Source organism: Anser brachyrhynchus (assembly GCF_964034855.1).
Source record: "Anser brachyrhynchus genome assembly, chromosome: 14".
NCBI lineage: Eukaryota > Metazoa > Chordata > Aves > Anseriformes > Anatidae > Anser > Anser brachyrhynchus.
This window is the reverse complement of record NC_137709.1, coordinates 14907446-14921473: the sequence shown is the minus strand read 5'-3', so window position 1 is coordinate 14921473 and position 14028 is coordinate 14907446. Positions and strand designations below refer to the sequence as shown.

Here is a 14028-nt window from a genome sequence, read left to right as displayed (position 1 = left end):
GAGCCTGTTTTACAGAATGTGACATCCTCTTGAGTCCTGTGAAGGATGAGGACAACTTTCTCTTCCTTCGTTGCATTTTTCTTTCCTTCCTTTTTTGTAAGTAGATCCACCATTAAAATTACTTGGAGCTCAGTATCTGGGAATGAGGTAGCCAGAGTCACTAACAGGCTATCAAGATTTCTGTGTCAGGATTAATGAAGAAAACGACTTCATCTTCTTGACTTTTCACAGGGACTGGCTACATTATTCCCCTAAAGCAGGAAGCAGAGGCAACAGCTTGATAGATGTTTGTTTCTTTGGAGTCCCAGTTACAGAGTCATTTTACTTGTAGCTTTTTTAACTTTATTGAGGAAAGAGCAGTTTCTCATCATTAATGTTGCGTCTGTGGATATGGAGCTACAGGAGAGTCCAGTGAAGAGTCACTAACATGATAAGGGACTGGAGCATCTCACATGTGAGGAAAGGCTGTTAGAACTGGGACTGGTTTGTCTAGAAAAGAGAAGGCTCGGGGGGATCTTCTCCATGCATATAAAAACCTGAAGGGAGGATGCAAAGAGGATGGAGCCGGGCTCTTTTCAGTGGTGCCCAGAGACAGGACAAGAGGCAGTGGGCACAAACTGAAACACAGGAGGTTCCGTCTGAGCATCAGGAAACACATCATTAATCTGAGGGTGACTGGGCACTGGAATAAGTTGTCCAAAGAGCTTGTGAGGTCTCCCTCCTTGGAGATATTCAAAAGCTGTATGGGCATGGTCCTGGGCAACCAACTCTAGGTGGCCATGCTTGACCAGAGGCATTAGACCAGATAGCTCCAGATAGCCATTGCAGCCTCTCTGTGAATTTGTAAGATATTATCTGACAGTGGCACTGAGCTCATACCCACAGCACCATAACACTTCCATGTGCCTGTGCTTGGTTTACTTTCCTTCTTCTGCTTCATTTTTTTGCTATTGGTTAGAAAATCTACAATTCCTTTTTATGGCCTTTTTTATGATCCAGAGGTCTTTATTTTTATTTTTAATTGCTTCACCCAACTGGTTATAAATCGCCTGTAGTCTTTTCCTTTACGAACCATATTTCTATTCTGCTTTAGTGAACTGCACAAAAAGCTCTGGGATTAATATATTAATTATACCTGCGGAACAGGGGCACCCTATCACAACTTGTGATTCATGGGAAAGAATCAGCTGAATGTGAGCTTCTGCTATAGAAAACTACACGACGCTGTTTGAATATAAGCAGAAGTGTTCATCATGGAAACAGTTCATATGACCTTGCTATTGCTACTGCAATATTATTTCTACTTGGGTGTCAGCAGTTCCAGACGATGTTGGTAAATGGCAGGGATTCATCAAAGAACCATTACAAAAAAACAGAGATTAAACTATGTACTTCACACTTAGACTCAAGGAGCCCACTCTTAGTCATCAAAGGCTGTTGCACACTTCATCAGAAATCAAAATTTAATTAAAGGAACTTCCATTCTGGAAATGAAGACATAATCTAATATGTGGAAGTTGTAGGTAGGAAAAGTTGTATTTGCAGCAAAGTCCACAATTTTAAATAAGAATTAACCATTAAACTAACATTTAATGAATGGGTCCTGCAGGCAGCGGGAGTGATGCCTTACAAATGGAAGTATTCTACTATGTAGGCCCTGAAATATTCCTTGACTTAAAACTGAGAGTGTGCATTACGTCTTGGTTGTCTGGTATACACTGTTCTGCTGAACACAGAACTTAATTCTATTCCTTAATCCTTAATCCTTAATTCTATTAAGGATTCTTCTTGATTGTAGGAACACCACAAATTAGCATGTAGTTGAGGCAAGGGTGCAGCTTCAAAAATGATTTCTTAAAGTAGTTACCTTGTGTTCCCCAGAGCACCCTGTAGCCATATATATATATAAAGAGATTAAAATTCCAGAGGAGTGATACAATGAATGATACAAACCTTTCTGCACCAGGCATGCTGTTGGATCCTGGCTTAGGTGGAGGCTTGATAGATTTTGATGGGAATGTATTGGAGCTGTATGGGGGCAAAGATAGCTGTGGCACTGCTCTTTGGGGTGCGGCTGTGGAGAAGAGGAGAAGAAAACTTAAAACCTATCTGAGACATTCTTAAATGAGTTAAAGAAATCCTGGCACATTACTGCTCTCTAATTAGATAAACGTAATGGAGGAAAATGTTTTCTAAAAAGTCTTTGATATGCTAGTTACGGGTTGTAACGTCATATGGTCAACTGAGAGCTTAAGATTAAATGAAAAATAATTTGGAGTAGACTTGAGCATTTAGTTTTTTTAAGTTCTGTTTTTTAAAGCTACAAGTCAAACAGCTTAACTGTAATAAAGCTGAAGGTGAAGCATGACAGTGTGTCCTCTCTGTTGTGCTGCTTCTGAATAGTGGATTTGAGGTCACCTCTTTAAACTTCTTTCCTTTATGAGATTTCTCCCATATAATCATAACATCATCAAACTGAAACATTTTTTTACACTTCAGATCTTCACAACTGGTAAAAAGAGAACAGGTTAACTGTGCTCTGTGCTCTATTCTTAATGCAATCTTACAGGAAATGGCAGGTTGTAAAGACTTGGCCGAATATTCTGCTTCTGCTATGAATTCACTTTGCAAACTTTATTTTAGGAACCAGGCTTGTTAAGTAATTTATAAATAGTACTATTAAATGAAACAAGTTCTGGTTCTGTTCCTTAGAGTAAGTACCATTACACAGAAGACTAGTACTAGCAGGGTTTTACTGAACATTTTGTTGAAAACTGAAAACACGCCTAGCTGTTTGATGCTGTGTGCAGATTACAAGTCTCTAAAATATAAGGTGTTTCAAAGTAAGAAATTCTGCTGTCTTGTAACTGACTGACTGGGGAAAGCTATTAGCTATTGATTTCCTGTGTTTTGTGGCTTTGCTATATAAATCTGCACAAGATACATTGTAGGCATTCTACAGCCTGTCAAGATACCACCGAACTTTTTTACATGGCTCTAAAGAAAGAACTCTGGAAACTATTTTTGTAGTGCTAAGACAAAGAAAGACTTCACAGCAGAAATACTTACTGTCTTCTTCTTCCTGGGGAACCAAGAGAAAACAAATGTTAGCAACTTATAGCAGAGTTCTTAGTAATATTTATCTTTTACGATACAAAGACCTGGAAGTTTGTGAATTTTGAGCATACTAAGGATCCTAAGAATCTAGTATGTAGACTGTCACTTTCATCTAAAATGCTGAGGTTTCTGTCTTCATGCAACACCAAATAACGCTTACAGTTCTTGTGTTAATGTGCAACTATTATTTACAATTAAGTAAAAATCACAAATTCTTAGGTCAGCATATGCTAAATCAAAAAATAATAATGTATTAAAAAATCCCAAATCAAAAACTCAAACCTGATGTAAACAAAATCACCTTTCCTATGTCATTAAAAAAATGTTGGCCTTATTCTTCCTATTATCTAAGATAAAGTATTTAGGGAATAATCTGAGCTTGAACTAGAGGAAATTATTAAACAGAAACTGTGTGCAATGAAAGATCCATCCTCATTCACTACAAAGCATAAAGAAACAAGTTTACTTTTTCCAGAATTATTAGCTTATACAGGTACTTCATTTTATTGTAGCACATATAATTTACAAATTTGTTTTGATACTATACTTACTTCAGGTCTCTTTTGTTGTGGCCAACCCTGCCTGAAATGAAACAGAGAGAACAAAACATTAATCATAGATGGAATATTATCCATTCATTTGGTGTGCATAAGGCTATATATCCAACTAAGACATGAATTTGTACTAAATTCTACAGTCCTATATGACTGCAGAAGCAACTTTTTCTCCTTGTAACAGTACCTAAAATTCTGATTTTCAGACATAATTTAAGATGGTATACTAGTCCTTAGCCAATCTTGATTATATGAACAAGCAAAATTCTGAATGATTTATCATAAGATTAAAGCTTAAAACGAGTTCCTACACTGATGAAATCTGTTTCAAGTCTGAAACACATTTTATAATACTCAGCAACATTGCTGGAGCACATCATGAGCATTCCAGTCTGTTTCTCTGATGAATTATCTTGGCTGACTACCAGATCTCAATTACTTTCTTATTTTGTTTTAAATTCAGTCACACTATTCAGCCCGTAAGTTATCTAGAAAATGCTGTTTATGCTATAGATAATATTTGCTATGAGTTTTGCAGACTAGTAAAATCAGTAATAGGAAAGTAAGCCTTTCTTTTTCTTATGTCCTACACAAAATAGATATGGGATTCATAAAAGAATGTTTCTTAGAGCGAGAGCTTGATCTGGTGGAAACAAACATGGATCATAGGTTTCTTTGTGCCACTAGGAAGTGAGTCATGCCATATGTAATGGCCATTTGAGATAGGAATTGATAGACAGTTTCTACCACATTCACACTTTTCTGTAGCATGCAGCACATTCCGTACATATTGTTGAAACAAAACTTTGATGTCTGCAGCTACTGTTGGCACTGTTAGCAGTAATTTTCCCATCCCATGTTGCTTATCCATATTTTTGTTAAATTTAATATATGCTTTTATTAAATTTCAGTTAAATGAACTCTTACTTGACAGGAGTTTGCTTCCTTAGAGGATTTGGATTGCCTCTTTCATATCTGTCGCTTGGTGGGACAGGAGGTTTTGGCATCATTGCTAGCTGTTCTCCCAGGGATCTAAGGGAGGAGAAAGATGACGAAATAAAGATAAAAAAATGGCTTAATGTGAAGTAACTGATTAATATGGGCATCAAGAGTCCCGTTTCAAGAGGCAAAACTCTTACCTTAGCTGTGGGGTCAGAGGCTGTAAAACAACAAGGAATAATTAAGAGTTAAGGGTATCAAAACAGGTGAAAAACATTTATAAGCACCAAAGTAGAAAGGCCTTACCTTCTCAGGATAGCCTGGCTTCCTCCCTGAAAATACATTTAGAAAAAATGTAACTGCAGATAATTAAACTTTCTATGAAACACGCAGTTTTGAATATTATTGAAAGAAAATTTTGCAGATTGAATCACTAGGTCTCCTGAGATATAAGCCAGAAATAGATTTTGGCTGTATAAGAGGTGGCAAAACTGCAATTTTTTCAAAGTGGCACATTTTACAAAAATATTCTCTATGATTCAGCTTTGAATTACTGAAAAATTCTATGCCAGTATGTGCCAAATAAAAGAGTTTAGTTAGTAAATAAAAATCAGAGTAGTCACATAGTCTCCTTAGCTTTTTTGTAGAATACAGTTTTCAGGTCTAAAATGCCTTTTTTTTTTTCTGTCTTTCTTCAGTTCTCAGCATTCTTTTAAGTCTGGATAATAAATTACATACAGTAGCCTATACAGAGTTTCATTAGCTTAGTATGCAAAAGTTGTTTCCTCTTTTAACCTGCTAAATATTCCTTTGTTCACTCACTTAAATTTTGTAATTTTGTATTAAATCTTTTTTTTTTCTTTTTTTCCATGATGATCTCATAATGTCTTTCTGTTCAGTTAGTCCTGATCTACTTTCTAGATATGATTCTCTCTCTTTGTAAGTACTGGTCACATTATTTATTCCTAAGCAGATCACCTTATACGTGACTGGATTAAGGTATGTTTGGCTGAGCCTTGCTCTTTTGCATGAATGATATTCAATCTCATAATTTTGAATAATAAAAAAAAGCAGCCATTGGTGTTACCATAAGCAAATACTGACCTGATACTGGGGCTTCTCTTTCAAATGGTGGAGCAAGGCGATCCAGTGGGGGTTTCGTGCTTCTGTCTATAGAAGGAGCTGGGGCTAAACACAAAAACTGTGTAAGACAATGCGCTGGTACAGGTCAATATAATTTTATTTTGCATAGCCATGAATTGGTTTTACTTCTGAGAATAACAAGTGAGCCTTCTGACTAAATAGTAGAAGGTGGAGCTGGGGAGATAAGAGATACAGGCAAAAGTGAAGTGCTATGTAGCCCATGGTAAAAGCTTTACAAAGAGAAAAACAGCTGTACATACGTTTTGAAGGTTTGATATTTCTGTCTCTAGTCAAGTCATTGTTGCTTGGAAGAGGAGGAAAAGGTGGCAGCTGAAAAATATTTTACATGTGGTTAAAGTCACCATCTTCTTTCTATTTTAATTTTAGTGTATTAAACCCACCACACCACATCTGCCAATCTTTGCATATGATGCAGCACAAAGAATAGGTCTCCTCACAATATAGGAAGGAGTCATTAATAGTCCTGAAGAGTTACCTACGTGCATGGTGGTGTTTTGTTTTGTGTGTGTGTGTATGTTTTCCAGGTGCAGAATTACCTCTGTTTAGTCTCACAGGCAATATTTTAGTGGGATGCTGACTTTGGGGAGAACATGGGTATGTCAAAGGAAAGAAAAGAGAGCTTCAACGATGCTGTTGTAGCTTTCCCCCTTGGTGCAGCAGGTTTTTAATTTTGAAATCTGGTGTTGAAATTACTGTATGTAAATTTGAAGTTGAGAAGTATGTATGAACCCTGTGATAATGATTGTTGCTGAGTGAAGCGGGGCAAAAAGGACTATGCTTTCTTATTGTGAGATCTGGGTCAAATAGAATTATGTTGCCAGAAGCAGCAAAAACGGTGAGGATGTTTTGATATCTAAACTTAGATTTCTTCAGACAAACACCTGCCTATGTTCTTTCTTATTCTGATGAATAGTGCAGCAATTTAGGACACCAGTCTTGAGAATTCATGACATTTAAACGAGTCCTGTGTGTGCTATATATGTGAACTATAACAGTGGGTCAAACCAAAGATCCCTCTATCGCATCCTAAAATTACCTTTACATGTGTACATCAGTAGGTGTTATGTACATCTGTGCTGGCATACATTAACCCTGCAGTGCAAGTTGTGAACAGCACAATAGCTTCCAATTTCAAGGGTTTAAAAGGAAGAAAAAATGGAAAAATATGTGCATGTCATCAGAGTTCTCAATATACAGTCCCTTATATGTAGTCTTAATTCAATTAGAAAGATTTGGAAAGATTTATCCTTTTTCTTTTTTTTTTTAAACAAATATAATTAAAAAAACAAAGTAGGATCTATTAAGAATCTCTGATTTAAATGGGAGAGGCATTCACAAGTTGATACAAATTTCCAGTGTAAGAAACAGCAAAGTAATGTGGATCAATTTAATATTTAACCCACCAAATTTTATTGTTTCCTGGAAAAAAAAAACAAACTATAAGAGTTCAACTTTTTTGACAGCTAAAAGACTTTCTTCTTCCTCTCCGTACACTCTCTGAATAACAATAGCATTGCACTTGAATTTCTACTTAGGTACTGGCAAAGAAAATATATTAAATATTTCATTTTCTATGAAATACCAAGAGAGAAACATACAGAAGCACCTCTTCCCCCAAATGAGGCTGGTACTGTGGACGGGCCAGGTCGCTGGGGTGGTACTGGAGGCTGATGTGATGATCTGGCTGTTGAAGGTCTGTCTGAAGAAAAAATCCCAAACTAAACAACTATGCAAACAGTTCTGTTATTTTATTCTTATTAGATCTTTACGAAAAAGAGCCCTTGCAATAAGTTGCATACTTTAAGTTAATATGTCATAAAAGCATTAATTTAGAGCAAAATAGTTGCTTTATGATCAATGTTCTTTTGGGAGTTAGAGGCTCATCTGGCCCTTTGGTGGTGGTGACTGCATCTTCTGGGCTGTTAGCTCACACTATTTATTTGTATTTCCTGCATGCATACAGTGTCTGTGTGAAACACGAGCCCATCTAAATGACAGTGTTTTGTTGTCCTGTATTTTACTCCACAGCTGTGGGCTACTGAATAATCAGTTACAAAAAAAAAAAAAGACAAGCAAAGAAAGCTGATCTCTTTCTTTTCCCAATTTTCACTCTAGTTTTTTGCTGCTATTATGATAGCTTGCTGTGTTCAAGGAACTGCTACTAAAGCTAAATTGGTATGTATATATTTTTAACTTCAGGCAGCTTCCAAACCATAGGCCAAAGTCACAAAGACACTAACCTGCAGTAAGTCTGTACCACCTTAATGTAAAACCTTCTATATTCCATTACCAGCCACTTAAAATGCGGTTGATAATATGTGAAAACATCACTTATGACTTATTATTAGCACTTAATTTTTAGTAATTACCTATATAATCTGTGTTGTTTGCAAGGGATTTGGCAGGAAATATGACGTTGTGGTGCGCTTCATCATTATTGGATGGAGGTGGCTCATAGCCATCGCTGTCATGTTCTGCTTCCTCAGGCTCTCCTGTTGGTGATTCATAGTCAGCCTCATCTTCCTTTTCCTGGTCATCATCAGGGCTTTCATAGTCATCATCTTCATCCTGACAAATGTATATAAAAGATGTATATTATTACTTCCGTGAAAAGCCACAAGGAAATTGCACTAAGATTCTTTTCACCCAGGAGGATATCAAGTTTTTAAAAACCATTTTGAATGTCTTTGTTTTAGATAGCAGACAAGTTAAGGCAGCAGCAAACAATTCAGTGCTTCCTAAAAGAACACTGGAGCAGCAGTTCTTGTCTGTTGATACTCATTCTTACTTAATAGTATGTATTCTGCAACCTGGAACTTGAAAAACAATTCAGAAAAAAATGAGGTTTATGATACAGATCTTGCTCCTCTCCTCTGACCAGACCTAGCAAGATCACAGTCAAAACGTAGTAGTGGTCACTGCACACATCTTCTGTGCAATCTACCCTGACTTACAAGAAAATTATTATTTAAATTTTCACTGATATCTAGGCTGAAATTTCCAGACTAGCTCACATCAGCCTAGCCCAGATGCATTACAGGTGGTTAGTTTGCTCTCTCGTGTTCCTGAAATAGCAGTAAATCTCCTGTTTTCCAAAAAAACATTGGCACTGGTTTATGAGCAGTCTTCATAGACATGGACTGTAGATCAGTCAGCTTATTAATTTTTCTTGCTGGTTTGTATATGCTTCATCTAAAGACACTTACCAAAGCATTTTCTATGCTGAATGGCAAAAAGTATTCTTGCAGTCAGATGGCTGCAAAAAATTGGATTTTTCAAAAAGCAAACTTTGTAGAGAACAAAATGGCAAGATTTTGCCATTGAATAATACAGCAATCTTTCCTTTACTAGCCACCTCTTTTAAGAGCTTGAAATAGGAATATAAACTGCTGCTAAGGTTCTGTGGGGAGCTGGTCATAGGCTGTGAGCCTGAATGACTGGTACAAGTCTGCTGTTCTGAAGCTCTGCCGTATATTACTGGTCAAAGGCCCTTTTCTCAGTCAAGAAATTTGCATGCAGCTACTCCAATCATTCATGTTCCTGCTTCCCTCCTTCCTTAGCATAACACCAGCCTGCCATTATCCACCCCATCCATGCTGCCTGAAGTAGGTAATGCAGGAAGTGATAGAACAGGGAATCTGTTGAGCCAGTAGGTTTTGTTAGTCTGATACTCACAAATGAAGACCAGCCACCATCTTCTTGACTATATCCTGCATAAGGAAGTATAACCACAGATTTCTTAGCATGTACAATTTTAAAATATCAAGACATAACTTGACAAAAAGGACGCAACAGATCCCACATCCATTCCGAACATATTATAACATTATAACATGTCACAGGAACAAGGTAGACATTTTAAAGGCAGGCAGACATACATGTGTAGCTCATATATCATGGAAGATACTACAGATAACATTCTTACTCAAAACTAAGCGTATAGTTTTCCTTGTATGACATGATATATGTGCTTTCATTTCAAGTTTGTAGAACTCTTGTTGTAAACATTCTTTGAAGCAGAATGCTTTCAGAATGAGCATAAACTTCTTATCTCTTTAATACCATTATAGCTTTCATATCAAAAGTTGTGTGTTTGTGTTTTTTTTTAATTTCAGTAGGACTAGGGAGCATGGTATCTTGCAGAAGTATTAAGTGCTTTTGGCCTATGAGAAAATTTAAATGAAAATTCAGAGCATGGCAGACACCTGAAAGCTTGCCTCTTTTCTGTAGGATGCTGCTAGGAGTGGGGGCAGGGGACAGAAGTGTTGGAACAAATGTATATATAAGTACTGATGCTATGTATTGGGTTACAGAAAGACAATTTGTAAGTGTTCATCTAAATTTCTCTGCTCTCCTCTTTCATCACCACCTTTTCTCTTAAAAAATATTTTCTTAGTTGTTCTACAATTACTGTCATTGTTGGTAGAGTGCACCAACAATTTCCTGCTTCTTCATGCTCTCTTTTCCTTTTCTGTTTTGTATTGTTTCATTTCACTTATTCTGCTCTGCAAGGATTAACTTAATATTTCAATATTTTTATACAATATTTGTAGACAGAGACTACCTGTTATCACACTTACCTGGATTTTCAGGACACTTTTGTGTTTGGCCCCTATAACAAAGATGCGAACAAATAAGTTCTTTCCAATTGCAATTCTTAAATGTTTTAAGTATACTGAAATCTATTCTAATAAAGCTAATGGTTAGGTTTAACAGTAAAATGAAATTTAGATATGTGAGTTTAACTCTGCACAAAATGCCTATTTCACACACAGGATCCTAGTGTTGGCTAAACTGTCTTGAAAAAGGTTCAAGTCAGTGAGGTGGAGTGTTTGGAAACAAGTGGACTCAGTAAATAAATTTACTAAGAGCATCAGTCCTTGAAATGGAAACTTAAATAATTCCACTGGAGCTGCTGAAAGTCAAGTTCATAAATGTTTGTAGCACTGATAAATATTTTTATGGTTTTTGATTCAAGTTTTAAACTCTAGCTAATGCAAAGATACAAAATCATGCCATCAGATGATTGAAAACCATGTCACGTAGACCAAACCAGACTTAGATTTTCGTGATATATGAATAGAAATTCTTCTTTTCTCATGACTCCTCCACCCAAAGAATCAACATCATTGCATTTTTTTGCTCTTTTCCTATTGCCAGAATGTCATATTCATTAAGTCATAAAGCATTTTACAGTACAATGATATATGAGTCTTTGAAATGTGTTAATGATGACTCATTGATGTAATGATATGTGCCCAAGCTTTATAGAATTCCTAAAGATTAATTTACTCAGATGTAAAATTATATTAAATTTATGTTATTTGGTTTCAGACATTGCAGAAGTATCTACACTGTTCATTGGCTCAGGCTTTGCTAATTTTAACAAATAACATTAACAAAACTGAGCTTTATTTTGCTACTTCCCAGGTGGTCCCTCCAACACACAGGTATTATTGATCAAACAGAAAACAGTACAGAAAAGATATAGCTGAAAACTTTGAAAAAGAAAGTCCTATGACTTTTCACTTACCATTTTGGAAAGAAAGACATCCTTCCTTCATTTCTGTTTATTTCTTGACTTAATTTACTTACAATTCTGTTGAAAAGAGACACAAAAACAGTGTGTTTTTTTTAAATCCTTGAAACTTGTCAGTCACTTTCTTAGCTGCTTTCCTCCCATTTCCCCTTATTTTTTACAAAGTGAAATCTTTTAATTCCTAAGTATTGTTTAGTATGTGGTAAGAATACTTAATTTCTCTTCTTATTGCAAAATTGTGCTATAGCACATCCACCTAAAAGCTGAACTTTTTTTATAGAGAAAAAAAAAAAAAAGTTTGGTCAAATTTAAAAATCAACATTAAACTCAGCAAGCCATAGAAACATTGAGTGTGGTAGACATCACACACTAGAACACTGCTTTAAATAGTAGTGATTGCATTTGTATTATTTTGCATGGAAAAAGCAGATAATGTTTGAGGAAACAGCTTTTTCCAAGCCTATGGTTGCAGAAGCAGAAATAAAAAGCAGTTTTGTGACTACTCTATTCTTTTTGTCTCCCTCCCTGCACAGCCAGGATGTACCTAATAAGGAATCCCTCCAGGAAAGGTGGTGAAAAGGCTGATTCAGTTTCATGTTATAACACATTTGCAGGGCAGGGCAGAAATATTTATGAAGCGTATAAAGGGTACAGCTTTATATCTAGAGAGATTTTTCCAAGTTGATGTGTTTGTGTGAAACTCATGCACGGTTTGTGTACAGCAGTAGGGTGAATAACAACCAGTGAAATACAGTCTTCAAAGACGTTTTGGTCAGGAACATGCATTTATGCTCCTCTTATTGCTGGCATCAATCCTTTCACTTGGGAGCGAAGGTTTTTATACTCACTGAGTCCCCAAGAACAACTCTGGGGTTACAGGATTCTGTCATTAATGAGAAACAGAATTAAGGCCACTGCGAGCAACACAACTCTGCTCTGTTAGTAATGAAGTTTGCCTTGCCGATTACTTCGTTTCAAAGAAAGTTTTTATTTCAAAGAAAGCTTACTATGAGTCATAGTCTGATTCTTAATTCTCATTATTTCTTTTTTAGGAAAGTCCCACTCAGAAAGTCCTGTCACAGCCAAAGCAAAAGGGTTACACACATCTGGTTGAAAATACCCCATTTTATTTCTAGCTGATATTATTCAAGTCTCTCAGATTGTGAAAAAATCAGGAAACAAACATACCTGTTTATGTCAGATTCTACATTCTGTAAAACCATAACTTTATTGTTTGCTAGTACAGATTATTTTTTTCTGTAGATCTTAGATCTTGTCAATCAAACTTTATATTAGTATTATAAAATCGTTGTTTGTTTGCAACTGCCAGGCAGTTACCAGTCTATTTTGTTTTTCTTCTTGTTTCATGTCTTTTTTTTCTGCTGCTTACCAACCTTGACCCCTACATTTTTCCAAATGAGCTTGTTTGTGCATCTCTCATGTCTAACTGCTTTTCTGGGGTGGGACTTCATTAAGGCAAGCTTTCAAGCACTCTAATGTTTTTTAAAAAACCAACAAAAACATACTATTCTTTTAAACCTCAACCATGCGAAAATTCTTTCTTTTATTTTGAATATCTGCTCTCTTGCCCTTGCTGCTTTCCTGATATGCACCTTACTGAAATTCAGGTTGTGGAAAGTGCTGTGAAGGCAGATCAAGCTGCAACAAGTATCAGGTAACATGCAATTTCCAATAATTACGACGACCATACTGTCTGAAAACGATAAAAATCAGCAATTTGATGTTAGGGATAGGGACTCAAGGATAAGTACGAAAATAGAAAGGCAGAGGAAGAATATTTTTTGGTTTTCTAAGACAGTACTTTGCAGTTTTCTGATTTTAAACAAATTTTGTCGTACTTGCTCCTTTTGAAACAAATACATGCACAAATGTTAACAATCTAAGAATGATTACAGTATTACAGCTTTTTAAATCTGATACCCAAACAAATTGGTTATTAATCTCATGCCCAAACAAATTGTTTGGTTACCCAAACAAATTGTATAGAGGAATAAAATTGCCAAGTACTATGCCAAGGCTCCTCTCTCTTTTCTTTTCTTTTTTTCTTTTTTTTTTCCAATGCAGTCCACACTCTTCTGCACAAGTAATCTCCTGCTGCTGCAGATGATAAGGAAGTTGCTATGTGAATAATAGATTCCGGGTGAAACATCAGGAAATGTTTTGGTGTGAACTGTGCACTATGTGGATGTCTACTTTTGTAGAGAAGTGGATTACAGAACTTGTGTGTGGCTAATTTGCTATTGTTGGAGAGGTTGAGGAAGGATCTTTCATAATATTGTGCTTAGTTTCTGCTAAAGAAGTAAATACTACAGGTTTTAGAACTGGTAATTCTTTTAGCTCAGACTTCCACACGTATGAATGAGACTTGAGTGTTTGAAAGCTTTCTGGACTGAACCCGGGCTGGCTGCTATGAGGATTTAGACCAACCAGTTCCGAGGAAGAACTGAAAGGGAAAGTTGCTTGTTAGAATAATTTGCTACTTAAAGTACAGCATGTAGTCTTCAATTCAAGTTTATTTAAAATAGTTCAAACCAATGTCTCAGAGAGGTTACTAGAAGAAAAGAAAGCAAAGTTTAGAATGGTAACTTTTTAAAAGCAGCTTTATTACAGAAAATACGTGCACTGAGCAGCTGAGTCTGTAGCCATGTGAGGAAGGAAGTACCAAAACCACACTGCTTTCTGAGTTGTGGGAGT

General features: G+C 36.2%; 1 protein-coding gene across 1 annotated transcript in view; it reads right to left on the bottom strand.

Annotated features, from left to right (window-relative positions):
* LCP2 (lymphocyte cytosolic protein 2) overlaps positions 1-14028 on the bottom strand; it is a 33528-nt gene that overhangs the window by 5671 nt on the left and 13829 nt on the right. The window contains exons 4-16 of the mRNA XM_080554770.1: positions 11308-11373; positions 10355-10386; positions 9450-9484; positions 8144-8342; positions 7373-7473; positions 6014-6083; positions 5715-5798; positions 4917-4942; positions 4811-4830; positions 4599-4703; positions 3669-3699; positions 3070-3082; positions 1954-2074 (exon numbers count right to left, since the gene is read on the bottom strand). Coding sequence (XP_080410896.1) covers positions 1954-2074; positions 3070-3082; positions 3669-3699; positions 4599-4703; positions 4811-4830; positions 4917-4942; positions 5715-5798; positions 6014-6083; positions 7373-7473; positions 8144-8342; positions 9450-9484; positions 10355-10386; positions 11308-11373 — 903 coding nt within the window. The remainder of the gene's footprint in view (positions 1-1953; positions 2075-3069; positions 3083-3668; positions 3700-4598; positions 4704-4810; positions 4831-4916; positions 4943-5714; positions 5799-6013; positions 6084-7372; positions 7474-8143; positions 8343-9449; positions 9485-10354; positions 10387-11307; positions 11374-14028) is intronic.